Source organism: Danio aesculapii, chromosome 11 (genome assembly GCF_903798145.1).
Source record: "Danio aesculapii chromosome 11, fDanAes4.1, whole genome shotgun sequence".
NCBI classification, from domain to species: Eukaryota; Metazoa; Chordata; class Actinopteri; order Cypriniformes; family Danionidae; genus Danio; species Danio aesculapii.
The window spans coordinates 28,104,764-28,122,989 of record NC_079445.1 but is presented as its reverse complement, the minus strand read 5'-3'; the positions used below and the strand labels follow the sequence as shown (position 1 = coordinate 28,122,989).

Here is an 18,226-nt window from a genome sequence, read left to right as displayed (position 1 = left end):
TTTCCACTTGGTGCTCCGGTTTCCCCCAGAAGTCCACAGACATGCACTATAGGTGAATTGGGTAGGCTAAATTGGCCGTAGTGTATGCGTGTGATTGAGTGTGTATGGGTGTTTCCCAGTGATGGGTTGCTGCTTGAAGGGCATCTGCTGTGTAAAACATATGCTGGATGAGTTGGTGGTTCATTCCGCTGTGGGAACCCCGGATTAATAAAGGGACTAAGCCGATAAGAAAATGAATGAATGAATGTATAAAATAAGCAATAAATCACCATTGTTCTCACAAAACAATCTCTTTTTAAAGGTGCCGTTGACTTGAAATTTCACCAGATGTCAGTAACGACTAAAGTAATCCATACATGCATAGAAAACAAAACAGTTTTTTTTAGAAATGAAAGTTATTTGTAACAAAATGAAAGACACAGGGAAAAAGTATTGAAAACATGAAGAAAGGGAGGTGTAGAAAGGCATGGAAAGCCCAGACAGCAGCTGGAATCTCTCAGTAGTTATTCCGCAAATCTGCTTTTGGTTAGTGTAAATGAATATTAGCTGCTTCAGTCCAACATCTACAATAAATGAAACCAAGGTGGACTTTTCAGATGGACAATGCACCCAAACACAGCCAAGAAAACATTCAACTACTTTCAGCAAAGAAAATAAGGGCGCACTCACACTATACTATCCAAACCGAGCCCAGGCATGTTTTCCGGTTCGTTTGACAAGTGTGAGCGCACTGAATCGGGCCCAGGCGCGGTTCAGTTGGCTGGCCCTGGCTCAGTTGGAAGAGGTGTGCCAGAGCACAGTTCAGTTGGGCTTTGGCGTGGTACACTTGTAGTGTAAGTGCAAAGCACGCCTGAGCCCGAAACTGAAGACGCAACGTCACTATTAAGGGACCGTTTCATATGTATTTATTAATCATTCTTACTTTTTCTATGAATTCAAACTGTCATAGCTAATTAAAGACGCAAACCCCTCGCTGCACATCAGCTGCACCTTCAGCAAACCTCCTAATACCTGCAGCGCGAGGACTTTTATGATCATTTATGAAATGTAATGGATCTGTTTTGCAAAATATTTGACTGCGTGTCACTGCATCCCAAATGACTATTAAATAGCAATATATATATATATATATAGCTATAACTAAAGCAAGCTCCACTGTGCTGAGCAAGAGTGCTTCTCTTCCTGTTAAACTGAACAGTCGCATCATCGATGATGTAAGCGTGCTCAGGTTTGGAAGGCAAAATGCAGTGTGAGTGCAGGCTGATGGGGAGAGGGGAGGGGGAACAATCGTGTTTCAGCATTGTTAAAGCTAATTGTACCTAGTGTGAGTACGTCCTATAGCTGCTAGAATAGCCCAGCCAATCAACTTTCCTGAATCCAATAGAAAGTATGAACTCAAGATCAAAGTTTATAGACGAGACTCAAAAAACTGTCCAGATTTTTAGTCTGCGAAAAAACTATACCCGAGTAAAACATGCAATTCCATTCTCCATACACGAGGTGTCTTGAAGCTGTCATTATCAATATCAGCCTTTTATACAGGATTATACACATTTCAGTAGTTCAGTACCTTCTCATTATGTCATTCTGTTGTTATTACACATAACTAATTGTTCAGATTTTTTTGTTTTGTTTTTATTAGTAAGTTTATATTGTTTGGGTCTTTAGGAATAATGATGGCATGTTCAATAGTTATTTTACCCACTATAGTGCCTTAAAAGCAAAATCAATAGAGCATTTATTTGGAAAAATATCTTTAAAAACCCTTGCATTAGATCATAGAGAGTGTGAAAATGTCAGCTTAATAAATTAAAAATTACTGACACAATTTAATGTCATGAATTGTGTGACTTGTTCTTTTAAGGCATCTTCGCTGCAGCCTTCGGAAACATCACTGATGTCAAGCCCTGAATTTCACAACAGATATGATGCTACAAATATGAGATTTAAGACTGCAACTAATCACAAAGTAAGGATGATAATGCTTGTATAGCATCACATTAAAATACATTCAAAAATCCCATCGCCAGCAAACACATCCCCAGCAGAGAGTCTTGTCAATTTTTCAGATTTTGTTAACTCATTTCATTAACCTGGTGTGCTTTGTTTTATCTTTCAAATTTTATCACAAACACATATACACACACATACGTTTCTTTTTACTAGTCCATCAATTTCCATCTACCTTAACAGTTGTAAATGCATATTGAAAACAAAAGCATCCATAGGACACAGAAAAGAGGGAATAAAACAAGGAATAAAAATATTTCAAAAATAGAAAGGGACAAGAGAAAATGATGTAAGTGAAATATTATGAGAAATCACAATATGTATAAGATGGTTAAAGAAAGGAGAGACCTTGTTTATAACAATATGAGACATTATTGAAGTATGAAAGGCATGACGGGGTCCATCTCTTTAGGAAAATAGTTTTGTGAGGTTGCAATGTTCCATTTCATACAGCTCCCACACTTTTTGAATCCATGCATGATATGGTGGACGTTCTGGGTCTAACCATCTGCATGCACATTTCACAACTAGATTTACTTCAGTTACTAAAATTTGTAATAAGTGTATTTTAGAAAAATGAATAAAATTAATTTAAAGTCTGGGTAAGGTGATGTTAACATGTGGGTTCTGGGAGATCTAAAGTATACTTATTACATATTCTTGTACATAAAGTAAATCTAGTTGTGAAATCCACATGCAGATGGTTAAACCCTGATTGATTCAAAAAGTGTGGAAGCTGTAAGAAATGGAAAATTCAGACAAACGAACCGAAATCACTTCCATTTCATACAGCCCCCAATTTATGAATCAATGCATTATATGATGGACTTTCAGAGTTTAATCATCTGCATGTGCATTTCACAACTAGATTTACCTCATTTACAAGAATTTGTAATAAGTATACTTTAGATCTGCCAGAACCCACATATTAACATCACTTTACTCAGACTTTAAATGAATTTGTGAATCAGAACTATTTCTAAGTTAAATTCGAAACTCTTTTGTCTCTTTTTAGGCTACCACCTTACCTCCATTTGGTACTTCGCCAGTACCCTTTGACTTCCCAGTACCCTCCATCACTGAGGATTCCAAAAAGCCTCTGTGTTGTTATAGCACCATGCCAAATCCCTCTAAGTCTGAATGGATCTATGACGTGCCTGTCTTTCCACAAAAACAGGGATGTGAACCTGGTAACTGTGACACCCTGCCACCAAAAGATATTGACTCAACCACAGCTCTTTATGACATTTTGCCAGCACGCATTTGGCCTGAAAGGAAGCACTGTCCCATTCAGCCCCTATATGACGTCCCCAAACCAAGCATTTCGTTGACACAACCTTGTTCATTCGATGAGAATTCACCAAATTCATCCATCTATGATGTCCCACCTTGCTTTAGACAAACCAAAACCACTGTAGTGCAACCCAGACAGCAAAGCCCTCCCGAGATGGACTCTAAAAATGGCCAAGAACCACTCGAGTACAGGGGTAAACCAGGACCTTTGTACGACCAACTTCATCGATGGCCATCAAGGGGCAGAACACCATTCAGACAGCCTTTGGAAGGGACAGTTAGGAGGAACAACGAGGGTACCAGAGACCACCAAAGGAGCTCAACGGTGTCTACCTCCTCCACAGCTTCCAGCTCCTCCAGGAGTTCCTGCGACTCTTTCATGCTAAGTTCTCCCGAACCCGAACCTTTGCGTGAGATCATCCTTTCCCAGGAGGAAGCCGGAAACAAGTTGCTTGAGTTAAAGGAAGCGGTTTGCCAATCGGTGCCCAAACTAATGCTGTTCGTCAGCAGCCAATGGAGGAGCAGAGAGCACCTGGGTCAGCACCTCCATCAGATCCGCACCGCATCCGAGGATGTGACTGACTCCATCGACTCCTTCCTGAACTTCGCTTTGGATGTCCGAGGAAACGCACAGCGGCTGACAGACTCGAACCTACAGACTCGGCTCCTCAAGCAGCTCTCCATTGTTGAGGACTCGGGGCTGATTCTTCAACAGGCTGCGAGCGCTCTTCGTGATCTGGGTTGGCGTCTGGATGTTTTAGCTCAGGATGCTGGCCAATCACAGATGCCTGATCACCTGGAGCGCTTTGTTATGGTGGCTCGAACCGTGCCGGAGGATGTGAAGAGGCTGGTGTCCATCCTAAACGCCAACGGAAAGCTTCTTTTCAGAGTGGAGGTGAAAGAGCCGGAGATGGTGGCGAATGAGGGATCATCCGAAGGGAGAAACCACAAAAGATGTGAACCAATGGTCGACTCGGGGATAGACGAGAGTGACTATGTGCAACTTCAGGTAGACACACTACATATCTTATTGATATCAGTCTATATAATGTAGAAGAACACAGGGCCCCGTGTGATTAGGTAGCCCCCCCTGCGCCACTGGTAGCATACAACAGCTCTGATTCAGATCATCAGATCATTAGCAAAGACCAAAAGACCTGTAATGGCTGAGACAGACAAAGGAGACATCCAAAACATGCAGTGCTGGTGGTCCTCCAAGAACGTGGTTGAGAAATACTGATTTAAAGTCCAGATATACTCATGACAAAGATCTTTTTCTGTCTGTGATTAGATGAAAAAAGGTGGAAATATCTAAAACAATTTACTAATAAACACTTATGTACATTTTAATGGCTAAAAAGATCACTAAATCTTTTTTTCTATTGTGTTTTTTTTTTAATTATTTATCTGCCTAAATCTAAAAAAAGGACAATTAATATAAACAAATAATCATCTATATAATTTCATCTCTATATGACAAATTAATAATAATCTGCATTTTAATGGCCAATTAGTAGTTTGTATACACTGCTGTTTAAAAGTTCAGGGTTGGTGTTTTTGTGAGGTCTCTTGGCTATACATAAAGGCTGCATTTATTTAAAGAGCCCCAATTATGGGTTTTTGTAAATGACCTTTCAAGCAGTGTGTAACACAGCTCTAAGTGAAGTCAAATATCCAGCTAAGGCTTAAATCTGAAAGTGCACTGTGTTTAAAACTATTGATTCATTTATAAAAGAGTCGACTCATAGTGATTCAAATGAATTGTCTCGGTAATGAATCTTTAGCTGTGTCTGTGTGACGTCGATACAGAACTCAAGCCCCGCCCATTTGTTGCGAACTAAATTGAAACTGTCGACCCCGCCCACAAACACTGTAGAAAGAAAAAGAAGACAAACACTAGCAGATGCCGGTTGAATTATGTTGTGAAGACGCTGTGCTCTGAAGTGTGAGGGAAAGTTAGTGTTATTTTCCATACCCAAAGATGAGGCTGTGAAGAGTCAGTGGTTGAAGTTTATTTTTGCAAAAATACCTCAGCATTATAGTCCCAGCCTTGTGCTGTTGCTTTAGCAAACTGCACGCTTACAACGGGGGATTTGTCGGCGTTTGTTAAAGGAAGGATCAGAAAAGACTATTGATGTATGGGACTTTGTCAGAGCTTGACAGGAACTTTACAGTGCACAGTTCATGGATCAGTTTCTTCCTCCATTTCACAAGTGTAAGTAACTTAAGTGCAATTAAAATGGTTGCCTCCATGTTTTCTCTAGCTTGCAAATTATGTATTTAATTGTGTTTTGTTACTTGTAACTGCTCCACGCGGCTTGTACCGTATCTGGTTAATTCTTTATATTCTCGTATCGCGTCTAAAACCCTGTTGAAAATGCGACGCATGCCGCTTTGTTTACAGATTTAAATGCGTTTGTGAGCTTGCGATCCACTGCTGTTTGCCGTTGCTATGACCACCGTCAGCTGTTCCTTCACACGTGCAGCGGTCAAGTTTCAAAATAGTTCAGCTTTTGCCGCAGTGTGGATTAATACTGATTGTGTGTCACTGTTTTTACATATGGTTAAGAATAGAGCAATATGCTGGTGTTTAACTGCATTGCTTTAATGCACTCCTGCATTGGGCTCACACATACACTCTGGACTCTGACTACTTCAAAATTGTTGATAAGCCGTGCTGGGCATTTCTCTCTGTCTCACACTGAACACAGTCCACCAATCGCAATAGACTGAGTCATCAGCGCAGATTAGCATCGCGCTAAGAAGGGGTTTGGGAACAAATGAATCTTTGAACGAATCATATGGGAGTCTTTGGAATAATTAGGTAAAAATAAATGCATATTATAAGACAATCAAAGTGTTTTTTGACCTTGGATGCATATCAGCCTGTTGTTGGAGACTCTCAAAACCAAAATATGACATTTTAAATACATAATAGGGGCTCTTTAATTAAAATATAGTTAAAACAGTAATATTGTGTTATTACTCCAGTCTTCAGTGTCTTAATACTTTTAATATGTTGAAGTGGTGCTCAAGAAACATTTCTTATTATAATCAATGCTTCAAAAAGAATTTCATTTAATAGATATATAAAATCTTTTAATATTGTCATGTAATATAATAAATGGTCTCTATGACATGAATAGTAACATTGTTTACCTGAATATTTGCTTTTCAACAGACAACAGCAGAGATTGACCAGGAACCAAAACCAACAAAAAACAGCTTTAAGTCAAAGAGAAATGGTGATTCCTTGAAAAAACAGGTATAAAGAGTAGCTTGTTTATATTTGAACCTGATATTGATTTAAGCCATTAAAACTATTGTTCATTTCACTCCAAAAGGTTTCCAAACCACAGTCTGGCAGCCCTTGCAATCCAATCCAAACCTCCAGGAAATGTGCAATCTCTGACCACTGCCGGCTGTACTTCGGAGCCATTCAGAAAGCCATCAGCGTGTTCATAAGCAGTCTGAATGAGGACCAGCCTCCGGAAAAGTTCATCTCCCACAGTAAGCTGGTTATCATGGTCGGCCAAAGACTCGTCAACACTCTCTGCAGTGAAGCTAAAAGTCGAGAAGCCAGTGAGGAGATGTTGGCCATGAGCAATCAGCTGTGTGCCCAGCTCAAGCAACTAGCCTTGGTGACCAAGAAGGCGGCTTTGAACTTCCCTGACAAACTGGCTGTCCAGGAGGCACAGGACATTGCCAAAGAGCTGGCGCAAAGGGCACAACACTTCAGAACGTCACTGGACGTCTGATATCCCATCTGTTTGCCCAGTTTATTGACTGGAGGTGAGCTAGTGAAGATAGCATTGTGTTTTGTCTGTGGATTGGAGGAATTTGTATGCAAATCTGAATCAGCCATGTTTAAACTGAACCCCGCTTTTTTAAGGTAGTCTGGATGTTGAAGGTAACAAAGGGACCACTTACAGTCATAGCTTTAAAGGAATAGTTCACTCCAAAATAAAAATGTCCTTATCAATTACTCACAATCAAGTGGAATGAATTAATTTCTTCTGTTAAACACAAACAAGGTACAGCCATTAGCTATTTTATCTATTTGTATGCACATTTTGGAATATTGCATAAGAAATGCATAATGGAAATGCCAAGCGCATACATTTTGAAAATGCAAATAAAAAACAACAGATGCTTATTGGATAAGCTTTTTAAAGGTGCTGTATGTGAGTTTGACACCCAGTGGTTGAACTAGGTATTGCATGCCTGGTTCAAAACACACACAAGCGCAGGTTGCCAGAATGACGACACCAACAGGAATGTGCATGCCTGTCGAGCTTAAAGGCTGATTTAAGTCGTGTTGTAAATAAAAGCAACAGCATGCGATAGAAGGAATATTTTCCATATTAAAATCAGTTTTTGTTCTAATCAATTGATATATTAGCTTCTATTTCTTACAGCTGAACTAAAAAAACTGACAATGATCACCTCAGGTACACCTCATGCGCTTTATTCAGTGTGAAATGCTAATAACGTGAGTTTGAATGCCATTTCACATGACTGTTATTGCCATACTACTGAAAGTAGCAACAGACGATTTACGTTTGATCTTGAAAATAAAATAAACCATTTGAAATGGAAATTCAGTGCAATTACCAACACAAATCAGTGATTCAGCATGTACATTTAATAACATTAAAGAGGGTTAAAATGTATTAATTAGATTATAAACATTACCATTTTGTTGGAGTGCAGTAAGTGCACTATTCTGTGTTTCTAAATAGCTGTATATAAATTTCTGTGGTGTTTCGTCTGGTGCAAACAGCCAAATTGCTTCTCACTGCAAATCTCATCACATAGTGTTGTTAGAACATGCAGTATCAATGTAACCTGCTCACCTAATGCTTACAGTCGTAATATTTATATTATTATTTGCTAATTAATAACCTCATGTGGAACTCTGAATCTGCATCTCATTTCGGAGTCTGCTACTGTCCACCGGAGGTCGCATCTAAGTCGACCAAAGACGAATACTTTGAGAGCCTTTTTGAATAAATGAATGAAATACACAGTTTTCCAAAAAGGCAACCCGGGGTGCTGAAATATAATTAGCTAAACTGGCATTGGGTGGGTTAATGACCAAAATAAAGACAGCGTTCTGGCATGTAACAGACATTTTCAAAGCTGAATAACTGACTTGTTTTTCAGATAAACTGACTTGTTTATAACATTGTTTTTCAGATAAACAAGAATGCTCACTTAGCATGTTTCTTGAATATCTGCAAACATATGATGGTGTTTTAATGCTTTAGAAGAGTCAAAAACTTACATACAGCACCTTTAAAATGTGCATACACTATGCTGGAAACACATTTACCAAGTGACATATAACAAGTGATGGATTAGTAAATGATCATTTTTGGGTGAACTATGCGTTTAGTAGAGAGAATTAGAGCAAAAGTACTTTTTCAGCATTACTGGTTTTAGAACATTTTTTCCATTCAACAAAAAAATATCTTTATATAAAACGTATGTCATAAACCAAACCAATTAGCTAAGAGGTGAATTACAATAGTGCAAACTTAGAGTTGAAGAAAAAAAAAGTCAGTGAAAACAAGATACAACTGCACAGGTACAAGACTGTGTGGCTTTAATGAGGAAAAGAACTACAATCCCATGAAGCATAGCATATAAGAAACTAAAAACAACAGAGAACTATAGGACAGAATTACATCATTTGCAGTGCTTTGTGAAAGTGGGTGGAGCTAAAGCTCTTATTTGGTGCACTTTGTTTGCTATGACTCTGATTAGAGGATTTTTTTTCAGCACAGCTTTATGGGTAATGTAGTTTTTCTACACAAATTTCACAAATAAACACGACAGCATTTTAAACACAAAAGTAGTTGAAATAATACAAACAGATGAGTTCTTCAAAAGCATACAACATGTCAAGCTCCAACTACAATCCATATGCAACCTGAATAAATAATGACTTTAATCATGCAAAGCTTGCGTCATGTGGACTTTTAAGGTGCTTTTTGAAGCTTTTCTTCTTTTTTTATGTCTGAATTATTATTTTGAAGTCTTAAACATGATCTGTGCATCTATTCATCTGACTTATCTGTGGTGTTCTCACTATGCCAAACCTCAGACTTTAAACGACTTAAGCAAATAAATTGCACTTTTATATTGCCTGACACTGTATACAAATTCGTGGTCATTATAAGAAGACAAAAAAATGTGTGTCATTGGTTATGTACAATAATTCAAAATCAGCATTTGAACAAAATGTAAATATTTTCACAAATGTAACTTTTTTTTGTAGGATTTGCCTTGTTTGTCGAATTTAGTCTTTTCACACACTGTAAGAATGTAGTATTCTGTTTCCCCCCGCATGTAATTATGTTTGTTAAACTATTTCTTCTTGACAAAAATAAAATGTTACCGACATTTTATGAGTATAATATTCATTCATTTTCCTTCGGCTTAGTCCCTGTATTCATCAGGGGTCGCCACGGCGGAATGAACCGCAAACTTATTAATATGTTTTACACAGCGGATGCCCTCTTAATCTGAAACATCCATACACACTCATCCACACGCATACACTATGGCCAAGTTAGTTTATTCAGTTCACTTTTACCGCATGTCTTTGGACTGTGGAGGAAACCGGAGCACCAAGAGGAAAGCTACGCGAACACGTGGAGAACATGCAAACTAGTATATGTGAAAACTTAATCAGTTTCTTATGTGATAGCTTAACAGGTAACCTGACATACTGAATTAATTTACAAACCTTCATGTTGTTCCAAAACTGTAGTTTTCCTAAAGAAAGATAAACTCTTATCATCATACGTGTACAAAATTGTGTTCCAATGAGAAATGTGTGGCTTCTAATGTGCTAATATGAACAATGTATTGGCGCCCTCTATAGACTGAACTTTGAAGGACATTTAATTCTGTTGTAACCATAGGTTGTAACCAGCAGGGACGCCAATCCGACTCTCAACCTACAGTATTTATGTGTCTGGGAGTTGCCCAGTGATGGGTTGTAGCTGGAAGGGCATCCGTTGCGTAAAAACATATGCTGGATAAGTTGGCGGTTCATTCCACTGTGAAGACCCCAGATTAATAGGCTAAGCCATGAATGAGGTAATAATTGAGTTTTGGAAAATTAACAGGTATTAGAAAAATATATAATTTAAAACATTACATTGATTTAAAAATAGTTAATAGTTAGAAATATAATATTAATGAATTAAAATGATAACTGTAATGAATAGTTACTTGTTAAGCTAGAAAAGATATTGACAATTATTAAAGCAAACAATATTAGTTCTTCACACTCATTATTAGAATATAGCTACCACTAACTAAAACAGCTCATGCCTGTACGGATTACATGTAGCATAATTCTGAGTAATGGCAAAAGTATATCAACTGATAAATATTTTACTCTGTTTGTGAGAACATGATATATTACCATTCAATATATAGCAAGTGTTTTACTTTTAAAAATGTATTTTATTCATCAAGAACACATAAAAATGATCAAAAGTGAGAGTAAAAATATTTATAATTTTACAAATTATTTTTGTTCAGTATTTGTTCTTTCAAATACTTTTTATTTTGAACTTTTTGAGTCTTTTAAAAAACGTATCAGTTGATATAAAATATGAAGCAGAAAACAATATTTTGCATCAGTGATGATAATAAAAATGACTGAGCACCAATAATAATTATATTAGAGAATCAGAGTTGTTCGACTCACTTTCTATTAAACTATGAGGTTTAAATACTGTAATTTAGGGACATTTTAAGCACCAATTTTTTGATGACCTTTGTCAGTAGGGGGGTGGTTCTTTCGAACCACCCGAACACCCCCCACCCCCCGTCTAGGGGCCTGCTGTAAAAAAATAGAACGATCCACGTGGTAGGAATAAAAAACATCGAAAAAAATCTAATATTGGATTTACATAATAATTTCAACATTTCACAATACTACAGATTTTTATCATTGTTTATCATTATTTATTTTAAAATACGCAGCCCAGTTCAAAAAAATGAATAAATATTAATAATTCCGACCTTTAGACCGGTAGTGGCCAGCCATTATGAGAGGTTTCATAATATCGTGAGAGTTTATCATAGAGTGTATGGATCATAAGCATGACATGCAACAGTTCTCCAAAGTGAACCGCGCCCACCGAACTCCAGACTCCTCCTCCGGTGTGACTGTACGTGCCCTGCGCCGCCGCTCTCCTCTCCTCTTTCCCCTACACACCAGACACATCCAGACCGCAGACATGGCTCCGTAAAGGTGCACATGGCGGCCAGCAGCCATGAACCAAAAAACAACTCACCAAAAACGACAGATGCATCTCCGATTTGATTGATTTTGGACCGACCAATTTCCACATCCGCTGCAATATTCTTCAGTCCGGTGTTCAGCAGTCGGGAGAGGAGGCTGCTCGCTTGCAACTCTGTCTCCATTTTCTCCAGACAATTTTACGTTTATCCCGAAATAACAAATATAAAAACAAACAAAAAACAAGTCATGGGTGTGCAGGGTTTCCAGGAATACATTGAGAAGCATTGCCCCAACGCCGTGGTGCCGGTGGAGCTCCAGAAGCTCGCCCGGGGGAGTCTGGTTGGCGGCGGCCGGCAGAGACCTCCTCAAACCCCGCTCCGGCTGCTGGTGGACGCCGAGAACTGCCTTCACCGGCTCTACGGCGGCTTTTACACCGACTGGGTGAGCGGAGGCCAGTGGAACCACATGCTCGGGTACCTCGCCGCCCTCGCCAAAGCCTGTTTCAACGGCAACATCGAGCTGGTAGTGTGCTTCAATGGCGCCCTGGAGAAAGGCCGTCTCCACGAGTGGGTCAAGCGACAGGTGAACGAGAGGCAGACCGCCCAGCAGATCGTCAGCCACGTCCAGAACAAGGGGACCCCGCCGCCCAAGGTCTGGTTCCTTCCCCCGGTGTGCATGGCCCACTGCATCCGCCTGGCGCTCCTCAGGTTCCACATCGGGGTGAGTAGCGGCAGATGCGCTCTGTGTTTTTGACATGTACAGCCATTAGCTTAGCAGAATCAGATCAAATTGTCAAGTGCTAGTCTTTCACGGTAGGCTGGGAGCTAGCAAGTGGCCTGACTGATTTACAGTTGTGTTGACAGGTTTCAAAAATATGTGCTTTCCTGCTGCTCGTCCCCCATAAAACCAAAATCCCATCCTAGTAACTGTTATTAACTGATTTAAGGTGGTCTCAGAGCCTATAGCCAAACTGAAAAGTTACCAAAACACAATTAATACAAGATGCCAGGGTAATACTAGAGTGTCAATCAAACTGTGCTCTTAAGACACTAATCAAGACCCATCCTAGTTTACATTGGGTATGCTAAAACCAAGATCAGCAGCTGGTTTTAGCTGGTTTAAGGTTGTCTCAAGCTGGAAAGTTTCTGAAACTTAACTGGAAGTTAAACCAGTTGGTAAATCAAGACGAGAAATTCAAATTAGACTGTTAGTGAAAATGTATTCTTAAAATATAAATCACAACCTACCCTAACTGCTGGTTTACATGTTTCATTGGATGATATATACTAAGTTTAAAATGTAAATTAACAGCTGCCAAACTGAAATGATCCCCAAACACCTATAAAAGCAGTTGACAATGCTTGGAGAACAACCTAGGCTTTAGATGAAACCGTGCCCTCTGTGCTTTCATTGATTTGCATATACCAAACATGTTAAAATTACACTCACATGAAACCAGGTGGTAAACCAAGGCAAGCTAAACAAACTAGTCTGTCGGTGAAACTCTATTCTTAAGACACGAATCTCTAAACTGATTTACATATTCCATTGGTTCATATACATACACACATGTTAAAAACCAAAATCAGCAGCTGGTTTTAAATGGTCTCGCAGCTTAGCTATGATGAAAAGTTCTAAGAGTAGTATAGGCCAAGGCCAGGTAATCAGATTTGACTGTCAGATATGAATCAAAAACCACCATGATTTGCTTTGCGTATTGCACTGATTCATATGCACCAGCTTAGATCAGTAGCTGATTTACTGGATTGACTGTCTGACAGCTACCCAAAAGCTCTGTAAAACTAACATATGGATCAACAAATAAGCTTTGCCTGGTTTAAGGTGTTTTTCAGCAGGGATCCAACTTGTTGAAACATACTTTCAGTGGGTGTTCAGTGAAAGACTCTTTTCCAGGTTGTGTCTGTCATCGTGTTGGTATATTAGATGTTTTCTTAACCTTCTAATGCAGCTGAAAGAGCATGCAAATCTAAAACACGAAACCCTAAACTCTTATCAGTTTGAATGGTTTTGGTTGACATTTAATTATTACATGTGTACGTTTTAAATATTTGTTTACATCAGTTATTTAGCATTTTGTCCAAAGTGACTTGCAAATGAGGAGGGATTAAGCAATTTAACATGCAGAGGCAATACATACAACAAGTGCTACCTTTATAAAGGAGTGACCTATATAAAGGGCTTCAGAATTAGAGCAGTGAATTAAAGCAATGCAATGAAAAGTAATTAAATGCATGACAAACAAAAACACTAAGATTAAATCATTAAGTAATTGAGTTGTTGTTTAATTAATAAGTATTTAGTTCTTATTAATAACCTGTCTGTCAAATACTGATAATGTCATGCCGTGCGAACCTCTCAGAATAGGTAGAAAACATGCATTTATGTATGAATGCAGAGCTGAAACCATGTAGTAGTAGGTTGTGCTAGAAAGAAAGAAGGCACCGCCTCTTCTTTACTGTGATTGGCTGCTGCATCATGTTCTTGTGGCTGAGGAGTAGTAAACATGGCCCTGGGATTGGCTGTAAGCTTCTTTGCGTCACTTCTGCTGAGATTTAGCAGCTGTACAGACTGTGACTGAGTTTATATGCAGAGTGAGAGAGAGAGAGACATGAATTATGAGCGTCTTGCTCATAAATGCTTTGGCTTACATTAGTTTATTTTTGAGGGGACTGTTAGTATAAGCGTTTCAGTGCGTTTTTATTCACTTATCTCCAGTAACATTCGATCAGTTCAGAAACTGAAATGAATGCTTAAAGTTATTCATATATGTGTAACGAGGGATTTATACAATATTTGTTTATGTAAGGATGTTTCAAAAATATGTGCTTTCCTGCTCTTATTGCTTGACCACACCGAAAAGTTCCCCAATCGCCTATAAAACCAGAACCCCATCCTAGGTGAACAACTAAGCTCAAATCAAACCAGATCAAATTGTCAAGTTCTAGTCTTACACGGTAGGCTGGGAGCTAGCAAGTGGCCTGACTGATTTATAGTTGTGTTGATGGGTTTCAAAAATATGTGCTTTCCTGCTGCTCTTCCCCTATAATACCAGAATCCCATCCTAGGTGAACAAACTGTGCTTTAAAGGGCACATAGTTTACTTCTTTTTTTATGATTTAATATTAATATTATGTTTCTTCTGAGTGTGCCAGTTTAGGTTCAGTTTAAAACACAATTCAGATTTTTTTATTATAATGTGTTAAAAAGTGTCATGTTGGGGGCGTGTCCACAGTTCGCTGATTTATGGGTGTGTTGCTTCACATGTAAATTAGTTTCGGCTTCCCGCCACGTAACAAGGGGCGGGGCCATGAGCTCACCTGCTCTGCGTTTGCAACAGAGTCTGACAGGCAGACTGCGAGAAGGAGCAGGAGTGAGAGGTTCAGCAATCAGTTGTACATGTACGACTCGGACACAAACCAAGCAGAGAGAACAAAATCATGTGCCTCTTTGTACAGTTTTACAGCCAACTGTGTCCTAGTTTCAAGTGCCGAGCTTGTACACAGAAACTAATAACCACGCACACTGAATTAACTTTGACTGAGGCACCGGATGCCCAGCCATCGACTTGAGTGTACCCTGATAGAAACCTGTGTTTAGAATTCTAAAACGCATGCTAGTTAAGATCACAGGGAGCTTCTGGGATCGCGGGAAATGCAAACAGCTGAAGTATAAGGTAGACTCAATGAGAAGTACACATGTTTGCAAACCTACCTAAAGATACAACCAATAATTCCGATTAGAGCGATAATGTGGAGAATTTTGCTCTTGTGTTGAGCCCAATGAGCTTTGCATCTAAAAATAGAGCAAGGGTGTTCCTTTAGTGATATCGCTTCGACTCACGCTGAAAATGGCAGACGTGAATCAACAAACTGAGGATATGATGACGCGCCTGTCAATCAAAATTGGTGGGCGGGGGGACCGCACTCCTACGTAAAGTTGCAGTCGGTTTGAAAACTGCTCCAATTGGTCCACCGTTTTTATGTTGTTAAATGGAAAAAAAAGCACTGGGTGTGCTTATATCACCCAAATATGACAGTCTATACACCATACATGCACATATGTCTGTCCAAACAGCTTGAAAAGTAGATTTTTTACCATAGGTGCCCTTTAAGTGAAACTGTGTGCTTTAGCTGTGAATTTAAAATCTTCTGTGGTTTCTTAGTGCATTGATTTATATACACAAATGTGTTAAGACCAAGGTCAATAACTGTTATTAACTGATTTAAGGTGCTCTCAGAGCCTATAGCCAAGCTGAAAAGTTACCAAAACACAATTAATACAAGATTCCTTGGGTAATACTAGAGTGTCAATCAAGACAAATTTACATTGGTTATGTTGAAATCAAGATCAGCAGCTGATTTTAGCTGGTTTAAGGTTGTCTCAAGCTGGAAAGTTTCTGGAACTCAGTTAAAACCAGTTGGTAAATCAAGACGAGAAAATCTAATTAGACTGTTAGTGAAAATGTGTTCTTAAAATATAAATCACAACCTACCCTAACTGCTGGTTTTCATGTTGCATTGGATGATATATACTAAATTTAAAATGTAGATCAGCAGCTGCCAAACTGAAATGATCCCCAAACACCTATAAAAGCAGTAAGCAATATGAAATGAAATATTTGTTCATGTAAAGATGTGCGATATGATGATAAACATATAGAAATATATGGTTGATGGTAATACTTTTTCATCATTTTTTGGACGATGACAGCAGTCTCATATGCCATTACAGATGCAGGAAGAAATAATGGCTTTTATATTTTATAGATTTTAATTATCTATATTTCTTAATCAAATATTTGATCTCAAGTCCTCAACAAAGTGAGAAATTATGAATTATTAATTTTAACTTTGAGTATTTACTTAAAAATGTGAAACAAGACTCAATTATTGATTGATTTACTTTTGTTATTTCAGTGTTGTTATATAATACATTTGTTATATATATATATATATATATATATATATATGTTCTATGCATAACTATTAATTATTAGAATTTACAGAAAAGGAACTATGACCCATCCTAATTCCATTTTTCCCCATGGCATCAAAATAAGGAGGCAGAGAGTTTTCACTGATGCTTGCACGGTGATTTATTTGAAACTGAATGAACCACTGCAGTGATTCACTTGTTGTCACCGTGTTGACAATTGCACTGTAACTCTACACAAACCGAAAAAAAACACAGTGTAAACAATCACAAAAACGTAAAGCATATTATACACACATTCACAATACAAACACAAAGCATAGTTCGATAAACAACATAAGTGTACCAGCAAACAAATAAACAAACAAACATACCTCATTCCGCTTTGCCATAAAAAAGGGGAAGCTAAACCGTTCTCATTCCTTTAACTGCTGGAGTCTGCTGTTAATAATTGTTTTGCACGAGGTGACAAAAGACAACCTGTTACACACCGGCCAATACTGACAATGAGGATCTGGATGGGAAGCTGCTTAGCCCAAAATTACTTGGCAACTTAGAGGCTGTATAGGCTCTAGAGGTGACTTAAATATAGGGAGGGTGGTGGTCATTACACCTTCCCCTTGGCCCTTGTGAGTGTGAAGGAGAAGGGCTTCAAAATTTACCCCTAAGAAATGGGACACCACTACAGAACCTGCACACGTCATCATACAGTATGTCATCGCCATCTCTTGCTTCATATGAGATTGATGACGGCGACTGCTGTAGTTATTCCAGTTGTGTTATTTTTTGGTATTTATCTTCAGGAAATCACTGAAAGCAACGATATCATGTTATCATAGCAATAAAATGCGACAATAAGATCGTAACTGTACTGTGCATTTACGCTGTTGCCATATTCATCCATACACACAAAAACAATGTTAACATTATACCAGACACTTTAAAAAGGTCATTCCCAGCCACTAGACATTTCTGACAGGGTTATCCCAGTGTCAGTGATGGACAGAATGTTGTGGGACTGCTATACAGGAGTTATTATTAGGGATTAGAGAGAGCTAAATTTAGCGGTTTTTATTTTAGCGTTTAAAAAAAAACATGACAATAAAACATGAACGCGGTTATGAATGTATTAAAACATATGCTTGTTTGTCGTAAAAATTTGAAGTAATGACAAAATATACTAATTTGGGCATCTTCTTACATCCGTGTGCAGCTACAGTATGCTGCTGTTGTAGCTGGTGTATTCTGGGAAATTTTCTTATCCCTTGGTTTCGAGTGTGGTCTTGAAAAATCTCAGTTTCAAGGGGTATCTAGCCCTTCTCCTTTGCCCTATGCCTTCAAGCTAAAGAGAATTGGGACAGCCCTACCCCTTCATGTGAACGCGCAAAACGAGGGGTGGGGCTAAGGCTAAGCTTGTCATCTAACCCAGCCTGTTTTCATGAGTGAAAGGCTTGATTTCCAGCTAACGTTTGAGCACTATATGGTTTTAAAATTTACATCACAGCTATTTAATCCAATTAATCAAAATGATATTGAAGATAAAATCCAGCAAATCCCCATAGCATTGCATTATAAAGGAAGATTTACCCGCTTTCATTGACTCAGCATGACTAATAATAATAACACGACTATGGAGTCATTTCACAGACTGGACTGAAGTTATGATTTGAGTTGGGAGTAAAAACATGTAAATAAATGTGG

The 18,226-nt window shown here is 38.6% G+C and overlaps 2 protein-coding genes across 3 annotated transcripts in view; both read left to right on the top strand.

Annotated features, from left to right (window-relative positions):
• Positions 1-9,458, top strand: part of cass4 (Cas scaffold protein family member 4) — a 32,982-nt gene extending 23,524 nt beyond the window's left edge. The window contains exons 4-7 of one of the 2 annotated variants that reach the window (XM_056468591.1): positions 1,865-1,969; positions 3,026-4,312; positions 6,485-6,568; positions 6,648-9,458. In XM_056468591.1, coding sequence (XP_056324566.1) covers positions 1,865-1,969; positions 3,026-4,312; positions 6,485-6,568; positions 6,648-7,061 — 1,890 coding nt within the window. In that variant the 3' untranslated portion in view covers positions 7,062-9,458. The remainder of the gene's footprint in view (positions 1-1,864; positions 1,970-3,025; positions 4,313-6,484; positions 6,569-6,647) is intronic. The other variant, XM_056468592.1, reaches the window with a different exon arrangement.
• Positions 9,459-11,517: 2,059 nt separating this feature from the next.
• The window catches only part of LOC130236978 (constitutive coactivator of PPAR-gamma-like protein 1 homolog), a 38,016-nt gene continuing 31,307 nt past the window's right edge, over positions 11,518-18,226 (top strand). The window contains exon 1 of the mRNA XM_056467747.1: positions 11,518-12,292. Within this exon, the coding sequence (XP_056323722.1) occupies positions 11,819-12,292 (474 nt within the window). The 5' untranslated portion in view covers positions 11,518-11,818. The remainder of the gene's footprint in view (positions 12,293-18,226) is intronic.